Source organism: Sardina pilchardus, chromosome 5, assembly GCF_963854185.1.
Source record: "Sardina pilchardus chromosome 5, fSarPil1.1, whole genome shotgun sequence".
In the NCBI taxonomy this organism is placed as follows: domain Eukaryota; kingdom Metazoa; phylum Chordata; class Actinopteri; order Clupeiformes; family Clupeidae; genus Sardina; species Sardina pilchardus.
Window position 1 is genome coordinate 11,347,483 of NC_084998.1, and position 17,927 is coordinate 11,365,409.

At 39.2% G+C, this 17,927-nt stretch overlaps 1 protein-coding gene across 1 annotated transcript; it reads left to right on the forward strand.

Moving 5' to 3' along the window:
• Positions 1-4,211: 4,211 nt before the first annotated feature.
• mpzl1l (myelin protein zero-like 1 like) lies at positions 4,212-16,367 on the forward strand. The gene is made up of 6 exons (XM_062536442.1): positions 4,212-4,420; positions 6,342-6,511; positions 7,081-7,294; positions 7,515-7,644; positions 13,700-13,805; positions 14,183-16,367. The coding sequence occupies exons 1-6, from the start codon at positions 4,348-4,350 to the stop codon at positions 14,282-14,284; spliced, it is 795 nt and encodes a 264-aa protein (XP_062392426.1). The 5' UTR covers positions 4,212-4,347; the 3' UTR covers positions 14,285-16,367.
• The last annotated feature ends 1,560 nt before the right edge of the window (positions 16,368-17,927 follow it).

Consider the following 17,927-nt stretch of genomic DNA (forward strand, 5'->3'; position numbering starts at 1 on the left):
TGCATAGGGAGTCTTTATTGTTGAGGTCAGACATGATAATCATCCAAACATCTTGGCCTGTGCTGTGCCCTGATTCAGTGCTGCCAAAACTCTGCTCACCTTCTGTCTCTGTCATACGCTGTGCTGTGTGAGAGGGTAGAGCGGAGAAAGTCAATGTGTGACTCTTTTACCAATATACTATATGTATTAATATAACTACGGCGAACTTGGTTCTGCACTTACTTGTGCCCGTAGCAAGACACATTTGAAATCAATCGGACGAGAGATATGTGAATAACAGACAAATAGACAGACGGACGTTCTTGTCATTTTAATAGGCTAAACTGGTGCTTTGAATATTGACCCCATTGTCTCTGAAAGTTTATCCTATTCATGCATTTATCCACAATCTGGATTACAACTGCTTCTAAAAGGTGGAAAACTTTCACAGCAAAAAAGATGTGTGCTAGGCTGGGTGAATCCTGCCTGAATCCTGCGAATTTGGATTGTGCCCGGCAGCTGAGGCTGGAAACCTGCACATTTTTCTCCTCTGTTCCCTGCCAGAACCTTAGGCTCCAATCACAAACTAGCTTATCCTAAAAGATGCACCGGGTCGCTGGTATGATTGGTTGAAGGATTATCCAAGCGTACAGAGCCATGATTTGAACGATGCCAACAGAGCTCGACAGTCCCGCCCTCCGAGAGAGCACGCCTTTCGTGCAGTAGAAATAAAGCGCACACTCTCCATACTGTTCAATCTTAGAAGATTGAGCTTAGTATGGTGATCGCCAGACTTGATGTGTGCTGCACTGTGCCATACAACGCTCCTTTGGGAGTCAAAATGCACTTTCATTCATGTGTTATCTGTTATTCTGATTATCTGGTATTGTGCCATGTTTTAAGGCGCTGATAGTGAAAAATATCTGAAACAGTCTAAACATCTGAGCCCAATTGCAAGCATCATAATAATAAAGGATCCGAATGGAAATGGGATATTTCAGTCTTTTACTTTTTATAAATTTACAAAAGACTCCAAACACAAATACTTTTGTGGACTATTAGAGTATCATACTGTATGTAGATTGATGAACAAAACTTGACCATCTATGACTGGTATTGGTGTTTGACAGTTTTAGACTGGTGTGCACTGGTTAGTATTCTGTTTTTTTTTTCTATTGGTGAGGGAGGTTTTGCACAGTAAACAAACTTGTAATATGTTTTTGGGCATTTATTGTGCATTTGTGTCTATGTATAATGTAACATATTATATTATTTATATAATAGTGTTGCCAGTTCACCCCTGCTTGTTGGTTGTTTAGCATGTAAATACATTTGGCTTTGGTATCGCTGCGTGACAGTTTTAGACTGGTGTGCACTGGTCAGTATGCTCTTTTGTTTTTATGTATATTTTTTCAAACATTGCCATCTCTTTTGAGTGAGTAGTAAATGTATCTGTAATGTAAATTATTGTTTATTTTAATTATGTATTGTTAATTTACTATGTCATGGTTGATCACATGACAGCCATTATGCCAATGATGGTGTGGGGGAGATATGCAGGTGTGTCTGCATCTGTTTCATGTCTGAAGAAGGGCTTGCACTCAAAATATTACATGTGGTGGTAATTGACCATTAAAAGAGATTGGGAGCAGCATCTATTGTATGGAATTTATTTTAACTTATTATTTTACATCAAAAACCAAGCAAAGACGTTTCTGACTCATTGTGATGCATTCTGTAAAATGAGATGTTGAGAGCAGGCACGTTGTTGATTTGCATTTCAAGCAAAAACCTATCTTTTAAAACTGCCCTCACCAGTATCCATTGTTTCTGATTGATACTCCAGAGATAGTAGGTATTAACAATCTCTCCTCCACTGCTTAGATTTTTTAGAGTGAAATCTAAGAAGGTGAGACTGGATAGGATTTAAGCCAGAAGCCCACAGAAGGTACATTTTGAATTTTCAATTGGGTTAATTAACTATTTATAATTCATTCACAAACCTTGCAAAGTAGTACCTCACATTGTAAATCCCTGTCATTTATTATAAACCCAGGCATTCTGAAAATGAGACAATCAAAATGAAATATGTGTTCAGATAGATAACATATTGTTCTGATGTGGTTTGTTATGATAGATAGATCAAAAGTAACCTCACTGATGATAGTTTATTTAGAGAACACGCCACACCTTTTCAGTCATTTAATTACTAATGTAAATGGCAGGAGTTAGTCAATACTACAGTGACTTTGTATGGGAAAAGCAGTGCAAGATTTGTGTGTGTGTTGGTAATGGGATGTGCGTATGTGTGTGTGTGTGTGTGGGGGGGGGGGGGGGGGTGATGGGGTGTGCGCGTGTGTGTGTGTGTACCTGCATGCCTGCGTATGTCTGTTTTTATATGTGTTTGTGCTTCTGCGTGTGCGTGTGTGGATGTCTTTATGTGTGTGCACGTGTGCATTCCTGCGAGTGTGTTTATGTGCGTGTGTGCACTTGTAGGTGTATAAGTGTGTGTGCACGTGTGTGCACGTGTGTGTAGCTGATATGCCCCCCCCCCCCATAAACATAATTCCAAGAAACTTGGCATGCCTTCAGAAGGTGTCAAAATGATACACTTCAAAATGATACACTGCATGTTTTGAATCTGTCAGCCAAAGATACCTGCGATTACAACGCCTTGTTTTTGCCTTTTCATTTTTAACTAGGTGGCGCTGTATCTCAAATGGGTTGATATGGCCCCTTGAGACTTACATGCAAAAAAGTTGATCATCCTTGGCCCTACAGTTCTCGAGAAAACTGTACGGCTTACTCTCCTGTTTGAGGGCTTGGCGTGGCGAATGGGCGACAGATCAAAACTAAAAACAATTATTCCATTGCCCCTTCTCAACCTCTCTCCTCGATGCTCGGTCCTCCAGGGTCGTTCCCACTGATCTATAACTAACACTGGATAGACTATCCCATTTGCCGCCCCATCATTCTTTATCTAGATCAGTGGGAACGAGCGCCGAGGAAGGAAGGGAGGATATATAAAAAGACAAATGAGAGGCGCCCATGTCTTCAAGTTCCTTGTGGGCCTACATGCCCACCAATTTTCGTGCAGTCAGGTCTTTCAGTGTCCCTAGAGTCGTTGACACAAATTTACTGAAGGGGGGGGGGGGAATCCAGAAGAGAAAACACTCTAACTCCCACATTCAAACATTCAAAGGGATGTTAATATTTCTCCATTTCCGATTTTCGGATTGTGCATTGGTCAACCAATAGCCTCCCGTATCATTACAACAACATTCTCACATAAAAACAGCTTATTTGGGACAACTTTATACAGCCCTAGAGGCTTAAATTACCTATAGTTTTGTTCTAGTTTGCCATTGTGTAAACAGTGTATGTTGGGGTCAGATGACATCTGTGATGTGCACATGTGTGGTTACTTTGGTTGGAAGGAGTTAGGAAGTTATGGTAGGCCAAGTTGGTGACAGGCAGAAACATGTCTGACCCAGTCCTGTGGTGGCATTAAGAGATTAAAACATCTCTTCACTCTCTCTTTTGAATGGAAGCGCTTCCAACACGCTTAATGTCCCATGAAAAATAGGCGTTGGTCCTATTACTAGCATGCACATGTTTTCAGCATAGCCCGACGCACCTGAGACGTGCGTGTAACGCAGGCAGTGTAAAATCTCTGCCCTGTTAACTAGGAGCCGAAATGAAAATGGACATGCACCCTTGACAGACTCGCTCCATAGACTTTTTGAGGACATCAAGTAGGCTATATTGATATTCCAGTAGCATTACACTCATTTCTTGCACTCTTGCTAAATGAGTCAGCTGATGTTTCATACCTCTTCTCTGCAGCCCACGTGTGGAGAATTGTCTAGCAAGCCTAACCCATATGTTTGTATTTGTAGCCTACATTGTGTACATTTAAGGTGTAGAACTAAAAAAAAACCCTCTGTATTACCATATATTCTCATTGAGTATTTGCAATCAAATTCAGTAGGCCTGTAGGCCTATGTGGTTTTGTTATTGCAACAACAAATATGATCAATGAATATCGGCCCATATCGGCCAAATATCGGTCATTGGCCATGCTAAGCCTAGATATCGCATCTGTATCGGCCAAAATGCATGTCTCGGTCGACCTCTTTTGTTGTCCCATGCAGAGATTTAATTCAGATAGGCCTAGCCTTGGCCCTACGTCTTGCCTAACATGCTGGCGTCACATGTCCCGCCCATCAAGCCAGAGGAAATACGGGAAGAGCAGAAAGAAACCCAAGCAAGAGAGCATTAATAAAGCAACGTTAACATTTAAGACAGTTGCCTGTTTATGTCACTGGACGAAATCTGATTGCAGTCTATACTATATGGTTACAAAATATGGATCTTAGACTCATAACCAGAAGACACTGCAGTCTTTTACTATGCGGGGTCATAATATATCTAATCTACGGTAAGCACAAGACTTTTATAGCTAACGTTAGCAGGCTAAGGAACAGGCTAACTGGAGTAACATTGGGTTATCATTTTTTGCGCTATGTTTGTGACTTACTTTTGGATTTCGTGTCATGAATTTTGACCTTTTGTTGTACCTCTTCAATAATATGGGTTATTATTAAAAATCGACATTCACCAGCGTTAAAAACCTAAGTGCTGGTTTGTAACGTTAAAGTTGTACTAGACGACGTATCAAAGGGCTGCAGGAACTTAGCGACAGTAACGTTAACGTTATCTTGGGGGCCGTCAGCTAATCAGTTATGCACATGATGCTGTCACATGAACTTATTGTTAAAAAAGCAAATATGTTATTTTATAGATATGATTTTTTTGTTTAAGTCTTTGGCTACAAGTATAGTAATTTGAAACAATTCTCTCAACCTGAACTGGCTAGAAAGGGTGTGCTTGCTATTATGCTAACGTTAACGTAGCTAAACATAGCGTTCTAGCCAGTGATGGTAAAAATAATGTAGCCTACTGCGAGAGTGGACTACAAAAGATAATTAACCAATCTCTGTCGCACCCTGTGACTGGATTCAGCTCTGATTTTAGGTCTACCCATCATCTTTCGTAAACTACAGAGTGAATGTTAACATTAAGGCACAATATGTAGTTTCCCCGTATGTTTTTATAGGTAACGGTTATTCTAGGCGTTTTGCTCTGTCGCTTTTTGAGGCGTGTCTAATCCATCTTTAACGTTACAGGTTAGACTACTTTAATGTGAAGGGCCGATACAGACACCTGCCGTTTACATGAACCCTCCAGGCTCTAGCCTATATTACTGTATGACAAATATGTAAAGTCTGTATTTAACAAGTAATCAACGTTGAAGTGCATGCAAAATAATGTCCTGTATTATCCGGTGCATACATTAGCCTAATCTGTTATTTTCACAGGCAAAGAAAAACTAATATAATGAAGAAAGTAGTGCAAGCAAAGGGATTTAAAAAGGCCCCATAATTTACTTTCTATGTTTATTCATAACAACACAAATTGCAGATGCATGATTGTGATTATATACTGTTGTGTGTGGCATATTCAGCCATTCTGGAAGAAGTTCAGTGCCTGTGTTTTAGCTGATTAATTCAACCTTTGTCATGCTCGCAGCCCAGCCTACACAAGTACTTGCTGCGTGCTTCTGCTTGTTGGCTCTCTGTAGCAGCATTAGCCATTTTTCTCTTTCTCCTCTCCTACATCTTTCTTTGAATCTTTTCATTATCATATTTTCCTGCTTCTCTGCTTCAGATGCCACCGCAGCACTGGTTGAAGCCTGGAGATACTGGATAGCTAATAATTGTGTAGTTGATCGCACTGTTCAGACTTTTTAGTTTCCCACACATTTGTTTTCTATGTTTGTAACTGTAAATGTAGCAGATGTTTTCTCCTCAGAGTCTTGCAAAATGTTTTTCAAAATCCATTGGAACTGAAGGAGCAAATGATTAACATAGAAGTAGAAGTGCTGTATATCATGTCACAGAATTTTATGACTTCCCTCATAGATATAGGCCTAGGGAATGGTTGGGAAGAAAACACATTTGATTCAATTTAGTCACATTTTATAATTGTCCCCAACCTGTGGTGTACAGGAAGCAATTATAGGGTGTGAAGAAGTCATGGGAATTTCATTCAAGCCCATTTAACCTAAATGTTATGGAAAGTTTTTGAAATGTTGTCAGTGAAAATGTGTGGGAACCCTGTGTGAGCGACCATGTGCCATTGTTGTGGGAGCAGTTCTAAGCACACCGACACTTGAGATAACTAAACACAGCCTGTTTGTGTGGAACCCTCACTTCTTGATGCACTGGTTGTAATTGATAGTGACAACAACAAACATGTTTGGTTTTTAATGTTTATTGCTTTCCCTAATTTATCCATAGGTACACTTTTGGTCACGGCTATTGATGTGTATGCCCCTGAAGACGCGTTCTTTGAAAATGGGACCACAGGAACACTTAAATGTTCTTTCAAATCAAAAGAAGTTGTCAGCAGTGGAGCTTCAGTTACTTGGTTGTTTGCACCGGAAGGAGCTTCAGACAAGCCAACTTCAGTAAGATTTAACACTCATTTTTCAAAAAGGCTTATGTGAATTTTATGCATTTTTTGTGCTCTTTGAGGAAGGTACTGTCCTGGACAATGGTACTATGATGGCACACATGTTACACGATCTTGTAATGTGGCCAGTCTTACAACCATGACACGGCATTTATGATTCTCTGATCGCTAAATCTGACATGGTCAATCTTAACAGATAGTTGTGGAAGACAAAAAAAAATTGTGTAGTCTGCACTGGCCATAATTCATGGGACAATCTAAACGGCTAAACTGCCTGTTACAATGGGAAACGTCTGGACTTAAAAACAATGTAGCCTAAGCAACCCGCATACAGTACTCAAACACGTCTGAACATTTCTTACCTCAGCTTGCCACATAGAGAACGTGGTGTATGGAAAGCAGGCTCCCGTTTTTTTTTTTCATAGGCTATGCTTAAATTTGGTGATGAACTGATTGTAACTGGAGTGCAGTTTTGCTTAGAGTATTGGGTTGGTATTTCAAGATGAGTTGAGAAGAGCTGTCAACAATGCTTTATAACTGACTGGTCCTTTCTTCTCTTTGCAGTTCTTCTATTATTCTGGTGGCAAGTCATACCCAGGATCTCTTGCACAGTTTGAAAAACGAGTAATTTGGTCAGGAGACCTAAACAAAAAAGATGCATCAATTCAAGTTGCCCAGATGCAGTTCAGTGACAATGGCACATACTGGTGTGATGTGAAAAACCCACCAGATATAACCGGAATAGCATCACAAATAAGAGTTAGGGTTGTTATGAAAGGTGAGTCCAATATAGTTCTTCCAGCTTTTATTTTACCAGAATATTGGGGATATCCCACAAACCCAGCAATAAATACTAGTAACACCTATCTGTAAATCAGTATAGAGTATAGACAATAAACTGCCTGAATACTTAGTTCCAGTATTGTTGGAATAGAGATTAGTTTTAGATGTTGTGGCTTTCTGATCAGAATTTTAAGTCATTATTCTTTATTTTTCAGAGTCCCTACCTCAAACCAGCCCAGCTATTATTGCTGTTGGAGTGATAGCAGCTGTTATATGTCTGATTATCATTGCAGTTGTCACGTATTTCATCATTAGGAGACAGGAGCCAAGTCATGGCTATGATGGGTAAGCTATTTCAAGAGCTATTGCATGTTTGGGCCTAGGTAATGACTGCTTTGTTTTGTCTTATGCTGAAGGGCAGGTATAGAGCAAGTTTACCCTAGACATCCTTTCAGCCTACCATTTATGTCCCTGGTGTATTTTGCTGTGGTTGCCCTATACACAAATTGATTTAGGATAATGTTGGGCTTTATTCCTAACAGCCTCAGAAATAGATGAGTAAATTCAAGTTAGATCGACCCTTCCGAGAACTCTCATCAAAATCTATTTTTTCTAGATTTGCATATGCATACAGTAATGAGCATACAGTATTGAGTGCAAACTCCTCACAGATTGGGTTTGGTGCTTCCAGACTCAATATTTTTTAGTATTGAGCCATAAGACACAGCATGTACTGTAAGCATGGCCAGACTTTTCTATTTTCATGTTGGAGCCTTTATCATGTGACTACAAAACCAGACAGACTTGCTTGGATGCAAATGTGGAGGTCTGCTGCATTATATTTCCTTCAATTGCAGTCTGTTAGTACTAGCAGGTCCTGGACCTAGTGATATGGAAGGTTTTTTAATTTTTTATCCTAAGGCAGAAATCGTGACTTAATATACATTGATAGTTGAAAATGATATGCTACTTGGCCATTACAAAAGACCAAGCTATTATTGGATTGTCATTCCAGCCAGATCAGTGTCTAGTGTCAAATCAGACAGAATCCAGGAAAATAGTTGTTGCTCCATCTCAGATTTTCTACATAATGTTTAGTTCTAAAGACGAAGACCTGTAAAATATATTTTTTTAATTTCAGTTGCTTCATATTTTCTACACCGTGGGTTTTTAACATTAAAAGAGCCACGTGGGTGGCCCTAGTGGGGCACTGATTAATTCAAGAGTGGCATCTAGATAAACAGAAACAGGTTCAAGTTGTTAAATTAGCACACATTCATCAGGAAATCCATGCACCAAACACTATACTCACAAATTGAAGGACAAATACCATGTTGTCATTTCAATTTCTTTGTATTTGGATAAAATGCAAATACAATGAAGTTAATTATCCAAGTTGTCTATCACTGGGTTATGGTGTACGAAAACAAATTCCCTCATGGGGACATTAAAATCTATTCTATTCTCAGTCATATGTCAGAGCTGGCAAAGACCTTAATAAAGCAATCCAAAATCAAATACAAATCAGCAAACACTTCTCAACTAAATACTTAAAATATTTGTTATGAAACAGGAATGAAATAAACACCAATGAGAAAACTAACCATAATCTGATTCTGAACTATTGCCTGTTGTCTTTAAAAACCGGCTTGATGCCAGCTGTCTACCTATGAGGTAGAGTCTATGGAAGCATAACATTACATTTACAATGCTACAGATCCTAAGGAAATAGGGGTGAGAATATTCCCCTTGGATATGGGACACCAGCATGTAGGTGACAGCCGGGATGATTGAAACACTTTTTAATTACACAAAATTTATGAACAGATCGTGCCACACTGAAAGCTAATTTTTTTTAGCAAAAACCTACATCTGTCCTCTGTCAAGCACAGTTGCCTTTTCAGCTCTTTGTCCTATTTTGTCCTCAATTTAAGTGAATCCATGTTCTAACCTACTTAAGCTTCCCACAATGTCAATATTACATTAGGACAGTATTTACAAAAGGATAGTTAACGCTTACTGACCTAGAAAATGTCGACTGAGTAGGTAGAATAGGCAGGTAGAAAAATTTGCCTACATGACGTGATTCCACAGACACAATACTGGGTTGTGTGTGTGGTTGGATAAATAGGCCTGGCAGATGCTATAGGTAAATAGATATATTTGCGTGTTGGCATAAGCAGTAGCCTGTAGGCTTACTGTAAACGGTAAGCCATGTAGCCTGTAACTGCAAGCATGTTCGCTCGGCTACTTACATTTCTGAAGTCTGACATTTCAAACTAGTGCACTGCAAGCGCATCAAGAAAGGTCCTGCCTTCGACTGTTAATGGCGAATCGTAGACTAGGATTTTGGTGTGGCATCTGGGGTGGCCAATCGAATCTCAAGGGTGGCCCGTGCCACCCGGAGCCACCCCTCAGGCTCCGCCCCTGGCCATGTGTGGACAATATTTTGAACAGTCTTATGCTTAGCCTACCAATACTTAGGCTAGAAGACAAATGTATTCTCAGTATGACTGGACCATTACAGGTTTGTAGTGCATGCCCATTCATTTTATATAAGGTCATATATTTGATTCATACAGTTTGTTTTGTTTAGAATTAAAGAAAATATTACATGATATAAGGCTCCAAAATGTAATGGATTTGTCTTTGGCCCATGCTACACATGTTCAAGAAATGTAATATAAAATGGATCCGTATTTTTGTGTAATTAATGAAGAAGAAAGAATATCATCCTGTCCTTATGGGCTAGCCTACCTCGTTCTTCTGTCACATAGAATTGTTTTTGTATGGGTCATCATAGTGACACTATAGTCAGTTGCCCTATGTTGGTACAATGTTAGAAAATATATGCAATCATTACCGCCTCAGAGACTTGCTGCTATTCATATGCCATGTTTTGCCTGAGGTTAACAAGAGATGAAGTTAAATTGAAAGTCCCTTTCTAGCCTTCTAATCTTTGCTGTTCTTAATTTGTCTATTACCCTACTCCCTCACTGCACTTGCATGGAAACTAAATGTTTGAGCCTTTCTTTGTGTAAAAGAAATAGGCTAACAGTTTTAATGCATTAATTTTTTTCTCTGTGTGCGTAAACTGAAATGACTAAAAACCTTTGATGTTGATATTTGTAATGAATATTGAACGATTGAAAGGTTTACGTAGCCTCTGCCCTTTACTGCAAGGACTGGGTTGGACTTCTAAATTATCCTGATCCTCTTGACCCTCCCCCAGAATGTTCTACAGCGATATTCCCATCATACTGGTTTTCTTAGAAAATAGGGATAAAGATAGGAGTAGATGTTTCCAATTATCTCAAAAGTCAGCCCTGCCTCTTGGGTTTGAGGAGAACAAGAGAGTAATCCTGAATACTGTCGTAGAGCCCGAACGATATATGATTTGAAAGGCCGATATCAATATTTGAGTATATCAAAAGCTGATAACCGATATGTCGGCATCATTTTTAACCAGCACAATGTAAACATGTTCTCCCATAGCAAAGTTTTGATCAAGTTGGGACATTATTTGTTTAAATAGGCCTAACTCTCTGGTTTCCTAATGAAAGGCTCTTTTTTTTATTTTTATTAAATGAGTGGTGTAAGGGCTTTTTCATCACCATTGCACAATCTACATTGTGGGCTTTGCAAGCAAAACATTACTTTTACTTTATTTTTAGCCTTTGTAAACCATGCACTGAAAATGCTTAGTGTAACAGTTTACACTCACTTACAGCACTGACAGAAAGGCATAAAAGGCCCAATGATAGATCCCTGTGGGACCCCATATGGCATGGTGGTTTTCTCTGACACATGCTGTAGGTGTTGATAGAAACAAAGTAATCCCTGTCTCCTAGCTAGGAATTGAACCATTGAAGAACACTTCCTGGGAGTCCAACGCAGATTGCTAATTTGTCAGTATTTTATGATCAACTGTGTCTAAAGCTCTAGATCTAGCAGTACCAGGGCAGTTTTACCAGAGTCTGTATTTAGGTGAATGTCGTTTAAGACCTTAACTAGAGCAGTTTCAGTTTTGTGATGTTGGCGAAAACCTGACTGGAGGTTGTCATATTTAAGTGGTTATTGATTTGGTTAAAAACTACGTTCTCATGTAGTGTATTGTTAAGTATAGATTAAACTATAGATAGTTTAAGAGAGGTTTGATAACTGCAGTTGTCAAGTTATAATATCAATGTGCTTTTGATTATAATTATCAATGTGCTTTGTCTTCTGGCAGCTTTGCAATCTTATGTCATTGAGGCTACTAGCTGGCTGCATGGGAACACCTAGCCTGTTTGCCTTCCATAACAAATCCCCTATTTGTTGGCCATTTTAAACATGGAGAACGTCACCCTTCTTTGGCATGACGTGAATACATATGTTGGCAGTGATTATACAAGAGAAAGCAATGCAGCCATGGCAAGCATATAAAGGATAAGATATTGCAAGGTGAAGCAGACCTGGAGCGATTTATATTCACATAGGCTAAGAGAAGCAAACCGCACTGTAAAGTTCTTAAGCAAACCATGCCGAGACTTCCTCCCGAGGTGGTCTTTGTTCAGTTCAGTTCAATTCAGATAACTGTTCACTCCGAAGTCATCCCCACTGGTCGCTGATTGGTGCTGCTAAACAATCTTGAGCGAACGGTAACACAGGATTCCCAGAATGTTATCTCAGTGAAAGCCGGACTGAGAGCCAAGTGGTGCCTAGCTAAGGGCACATAGGTCAGAGAACATTCATTTTGGTTTATTGCGAAGTGGCACAGCATTTGGAAATCCCTCTGGTGTAGGCAGAGAAAGAAAATGCTGGTGTAGAAAGGGAAGGAAGTAAACTTCGGGAAGGAGAAAGAGGGCAGCAAAGTACAATACTACCCAACGCAACGTAATGTAATGTTAACACAACTCATTTGGTTTTACTTTTTTCAAGTAGAGTAAAATGGCTAAGACTTCTGTGCATACAAGAGGTTTATTTCTCTTGTCAAATTTTCTTTAAAGATTTAGTAAATACGGTCTAGTTAATATATTTTTAGCCATGTGTGTGCTGCTATCACATCATTCATTGAATGAACACGTAGCTTTTAAGATCCCATATCGTGAAAATTTCACTTTTCCTCGCTACTTTAAGCCAAAGACGAGGCTCAAAATATAATTACACTTCTGTGATGCTGTGGAGGGAGTCCCTACACTACAGAGAATAGCGATTTACTTCTCTGCCCTCAAGGATATTGCTTGTAAATGTGTATACAAGTCTTACTCAAAACTACTCCGATTAACATTTTCGTCCCCAAAGAAAGTCAACCCTTGTTATCATCCAAAAATAGACCCGAGGCTCTTCTTTGACTCTCATGCATTGGGGGAAAGGGTGGGGTACAAAGCAACACAAGGGTCTGGAGGATTATATCACTGTTATGAGGTCGCGTTGTTTATTAGATCATAAGCTACAGTATATGGTCATTGAACTCATTTTCATATTTTCTGACCTAGGCTGCACAGTACAAACAAACTGATATAGTTTCACTGATTTGGGGGTGGTTGGCACTTCAGTTACCCAAAAGTAGTACCGAATCGCTAAAACAGTGAGTTTTTCATAATACAGTTTAGCCTCTTTTAAAACAAACAAGGGGGAAAAAAACGCGAGCAGCAGTGGCTGTAGGCTTCAGAAACCTTAAGCATGTCTTTCACCTAACACCCGCTTCACTCACACCTCACCACTCAACCTGCTAACAACTCATCCCTTTAATGCTCATTTTGCCTTCCCTCCTTTTGTTTACATTTGAAAATAATAATAGCACAGCTATTTTTCTCAGATTTACTTTTTCATTCATACAGGAAAGTTGTTTAAAAGTCCCAATTAGAGTACCAGAGAATTGCAGTACACAAACATTAACCAAGTCTGCAAGTGTGTAGATTGTACTTAACATAATTCGTTTTTTATTCTGCTCCTTTTTTGCTTGACAGACTTTCTTTCAGGGAACATATCTCATGATTTTTGTCTAGTTTAACACTGTACTGTGCAGAAGTTTGGTGCATTTGCCTTGATGTAGTATACTTTAGTGAAATTGATATTGGTATATTTGGTTTACTTAACTATGCATGGGAATTGATTGGTAAAAGGTTTTCATGTAATTTTGAAAACATCCATGTTTTCCAACTTTCTTTCAAATGTGCCTAAAGCTTTTTGCGCAGTACAGTATGTCCAGTTGAGTACTTCACATTTCTGAATCGCCCATTTCTCATGCCATCTGTATTTATCTCCATCTCTGCGTGTGCTTGTGGTTGTATGCTTGTGTGTGTGTGTGTGAATCTGCTATGGTCTGTGTGCAATTGCTTCCTGAACCTCTCAAACGAAATCCATCCCAATGCTGGCAATACAAACGTGATACTTGGCAAATCAATGCTCAAACTAGCTGCAACTCCAATGACACCATTAGCTCCCAAACCCTGCGTCAAGGAAAGAAGGCAGAGTCCAGTATGGAGAGTTCAAGGTGTAGCAGCCCAGCGGCTCCTGTCCAGGTAGGAGTATTCCAACGCTGCTACCAATTGGTTCTTCTGCTGGCCTGGCATTCTGTCCCTATGCTCTGCTTTGCTCCTGTCAAACACAAAGGATTAGCTGCCTTTTTAGGAGAGGGTGTGGTGGTGGTGGTGGTGGTGGTGGTGGTGGTGGTGGTGGTGGTGGTGGTGGTGATGGGGGGGGAGTAATATAAAAGGCGGGTTAATATTTTCCACATGGTTTTCTCATTGCAACACGGGATTTTTTTCTCTTATTTGTACAGTGTGTTGGGTGCAATGGGTGCAAATGGTCTGTCCTCTTTCACCACAACATTAAGGATTTCCATGTCTATAGGATCAGCTATGGTTGCCTTTTTCTCAAGCATACCTCTGATTTACAGGGACCGGTGATTTATGCTCAACTTGACCACTCTGGCAACAAGAACGCATCTGCCTTCCACAAGGTGGAGCCAGTGGTCTATGCTGACATCCGTAAAAACTAGATCATCAACGAGAGACCAGACGGGACTGGGCTTTAGGAGTCATTGTTCGCTGCTTCTAAATGGATTACTGCTTTGATGATTTTGTGTTAAAATGTGATGCATTGTGGTTTATAAGTTTGCATGTCAAGTTATATGTAGAGACCGTAGCAGTCTAGATAATAACACTAGCTCTTACAATGTAAGTCATTTGGCTGGAACATTGATATGATTGGCCATATATTTTGGATGCTGGTAGTGTTGCTCTTGCCCACGAATAAGCATCTCACTAAGTCACCACGAAGGTATCTCTATAGTTCTGTAAACTCCGTTTCAGTGCATCTAACAATGTCTTGTAAATACCGCTACTAATGTTAAATAATGACAGTAGATAGAAATGAGAAATTTGACCACAGAGCAATGTGAACAGAATTTTATTGTACAGAAGTGTTGTGCTTGTCTGTAATTTATTAAGTAACAAGCACAAAGAGTACTTTAACATCTGAATATGATACAGTGTGGAGATGGGAGTGTCATAATTCCTAAGAAATGTTGAACAGGCAGTTCTTGTTTTAAACTTAACGTTCATACAAATTTAGCAAATTATACATTTGCTTTTCTCTGCTTTTGATGCCACCTTTGTAATTATGTTTTTTAAAGATGTGTGTATTTCTTTTATATATATTGCATTGTGATTAGTTTTAGCTTTGGTATCAAACTTTAATTTCAGAGCCATCACTGTTAAACCTTTGGCGTAATTTTACCAATGCGTATGTTGTATGCAAATACACATATTTGTGTGACACCAAGGCATGTAACCACCCAAAGAATGTTAGATTTGCTACTGAATTTTTTTAAATAACCACCACAAATATTAACTTGAACCACAATTAGTTTGTTACTTACAGTACAGCCTGGTTTCAGTTTATTTCCAACTCGATCCTCTCTTAATGTCTTAATTTGTCTTCCATTCTTCCATGTTTTGACATCTTGTATGTCAATTTCTGTTACACTACGTGCAGGTTTCTTGTGCATGGATTAAGCCTAGTCCTAGTCTTAGACCAAAAGAAAATTGCAGTTGAAAGGACTAGGCTTAATCTACATACTGGTTGAAAGTGTCAACAGTGAAAGCCATTAATTTCCCATTTTTTTGTACGGTCTACTTAATTAATCAACTTACACTATGTAATCTAGTGATTCATTCCAGTCTAGTAGTAAGGAGAAGGTTTGTGAGTTTTTGGTGTTGTATCAGTCGTAGAACCAGTTGTTAGACCCATAGTTTGAGCACAGACATGAATATCAGTGTGAGCAAATTCTGTGCGTTGCCTTATTGTTAGACGGTTTATAATTGCTGTCAAGGTATTGTTGACAGTTGCTGTACACACCTGAAGGCCTTCATAACACATGCATGCAGATTTTCTCTTGTATGTGACCATTTAGTTACTATGGTTATGGTAGTGCCAGATATCTTTAAAAATGGCCTAGCCGCAGTCTTGCAGTACCATATCTGAAGTGTCTGAAGTGTATTTTACATTTGCCTTTTGCTGTATTTGGTACACTCCATCATGACAGTTTATGCAGCTTTATACACAGGTTTACCTAACTTACTTTGTAGACATTCCTAAACCAGTGACCAAATGCTGGATTGTTTATTTTTGCAGTGAAGTGGATGAGTGAGTGAGGTGGGTGAGTGGGGTGAGTGAACAAGCGAGAGACGCAAACCTAATGCCTTCTTTTCTAAGCTTAAAATGCCTTTGTTATCTGAATGCATTGCTACCAAGCATTCCATTTAATTTCTTTGAGAATGAAATGTAACCTTTCTTCAGGTATGCATCGTTTTTCAATTTTCTTGCCATAACTGCACTATTTCCTGTGTATTGGTTCCAACAAGCACTACTAAACATGTTCTATTTGTCCCTGTGTCTCAGAACTGGAATGACATTAAAAAAATAAATAATAGTGCCTTCATTTCACCTACTAACTTAAATGGCTGAAACTCACTGAAGTTGAGGAGTCAGATTTACTTGTTTCATTGTACTTTTGTTTATGAAAACATGTACCAGATGCTCCAATTTTATATAAAATAAATGTCAAAAGTTACCTACAATTGATTGTTTTTATATTGCTTGTGATTTATTTTGTGAAATGTTACAGTGTCAAGATGGTGGTCTCACTGACTCGGCTAGTATGCATAATCTCATGAAGTATGGAAAAGCGAAAAAAAAAAAAAAATAGTTTTGGGAGGATGATGGTGCATACTGCAGTCAACCACCAGTTGCCTTGAATAATTGATCCATACCCTAGTTCAACACTCATTCATAACATCTGTAAAGTAATCCCTGTGAAGATGCCCTCACCACAATGAAAGCTGTGATGTGATGGCCATGAAATTGCAATTTGTTGTCAGGCTATAGTTGCAGTGTGTGCCTATTATGTGGCTTTTGTGGAATATGGTGAATGGGTATAAGACCATGTTTTATGGGGATTGTTTTTGTTATACAACTATCTTGTAATGGACACATTTTATGTGTCTCAGCGTGTTTACTCGGGGTAGTATTCATGCTTGCCCACACCGTTTTAACGGAAGTGAATTGTTATTCAATAGGCATGTCAAGAACTGTGTACATTATTTGTATCTTAACAGTAAAGTTATTTGCATGCTCTATGTGATTGGAGAGACGGGTGCGCACATCCAAAAAAGTTTAAACAGGTGCCAGACAAAAAACGTGTCAGAGTAAAGGTGATGGTCTGCACACTGTAATGGCTCCAAAATAGTTCTTTATTAGTTAAAAAGGCAACGTTTTGATCCATTACAGTGTGCAGACCATCACCTTCAATGCTCTATATGTGATAACAATAGAAAAACATGAATATGACAATGGAGCAAAAATCCTTCCTCATTTGATACAGATCAAGAACATGGTAGATCCTTATATGGGCAGGACCACACTGTCGGTCAGTTTCTTGGTTAAAATGCAAAGAAATTAAAAACAAAAACATCAATATAATATCCAGAAATCTCTGTGTCAGTAGAAGTTTGTAGGCTATAGGTTAAACGATATGTAATACTAGAGTTTCCATGTACCAGGTACGTGGGCTGTAATCCAGCAACAGATTTTCTGGTCCTCTGCAGAAAATCCTGTTTTGATATTGCAGGCCACAGTAGAATACAGGACCCCATTTCATAGGTTGGTGTTTTTTTGAGACCTACCCCACTGATTTTCTTGCTTGTATAAAAGCATTTGACCTGAGGAGGCGAAGGTTTCTTGGTCTTAGTCCTTTTAACTCTGTTTTAAGGGGTAAGGTGAAGGGCTTTGTATAACAACAAAAACTTGGAATCGTCATTTGGTGTCTGGCAACAACATTTGGTTCAACCCAAAAGGATGTTGTCTGAGTCAAACAGACTGAAGCTAGTTTCTAAAGACTGGGGACTGGGACCCTAGGCCTACTTCAAATCCGGGAGATTTTTTTTATTTGGTCTTTTATCGCCACCTGCTGGCAACAATGTTGCCCTGCAAGCATAAAGTAATGGGTATAAGAAGAGACCTTGAGGATAAACTGGCACGGGACAGCCTCACTATGATTGAGCAATGTATCCCATCAGTGGACTAACGGGTTATTTCATATTTCTTACTTTTAGATAACAGCACACGTTGCAATTTGAGAA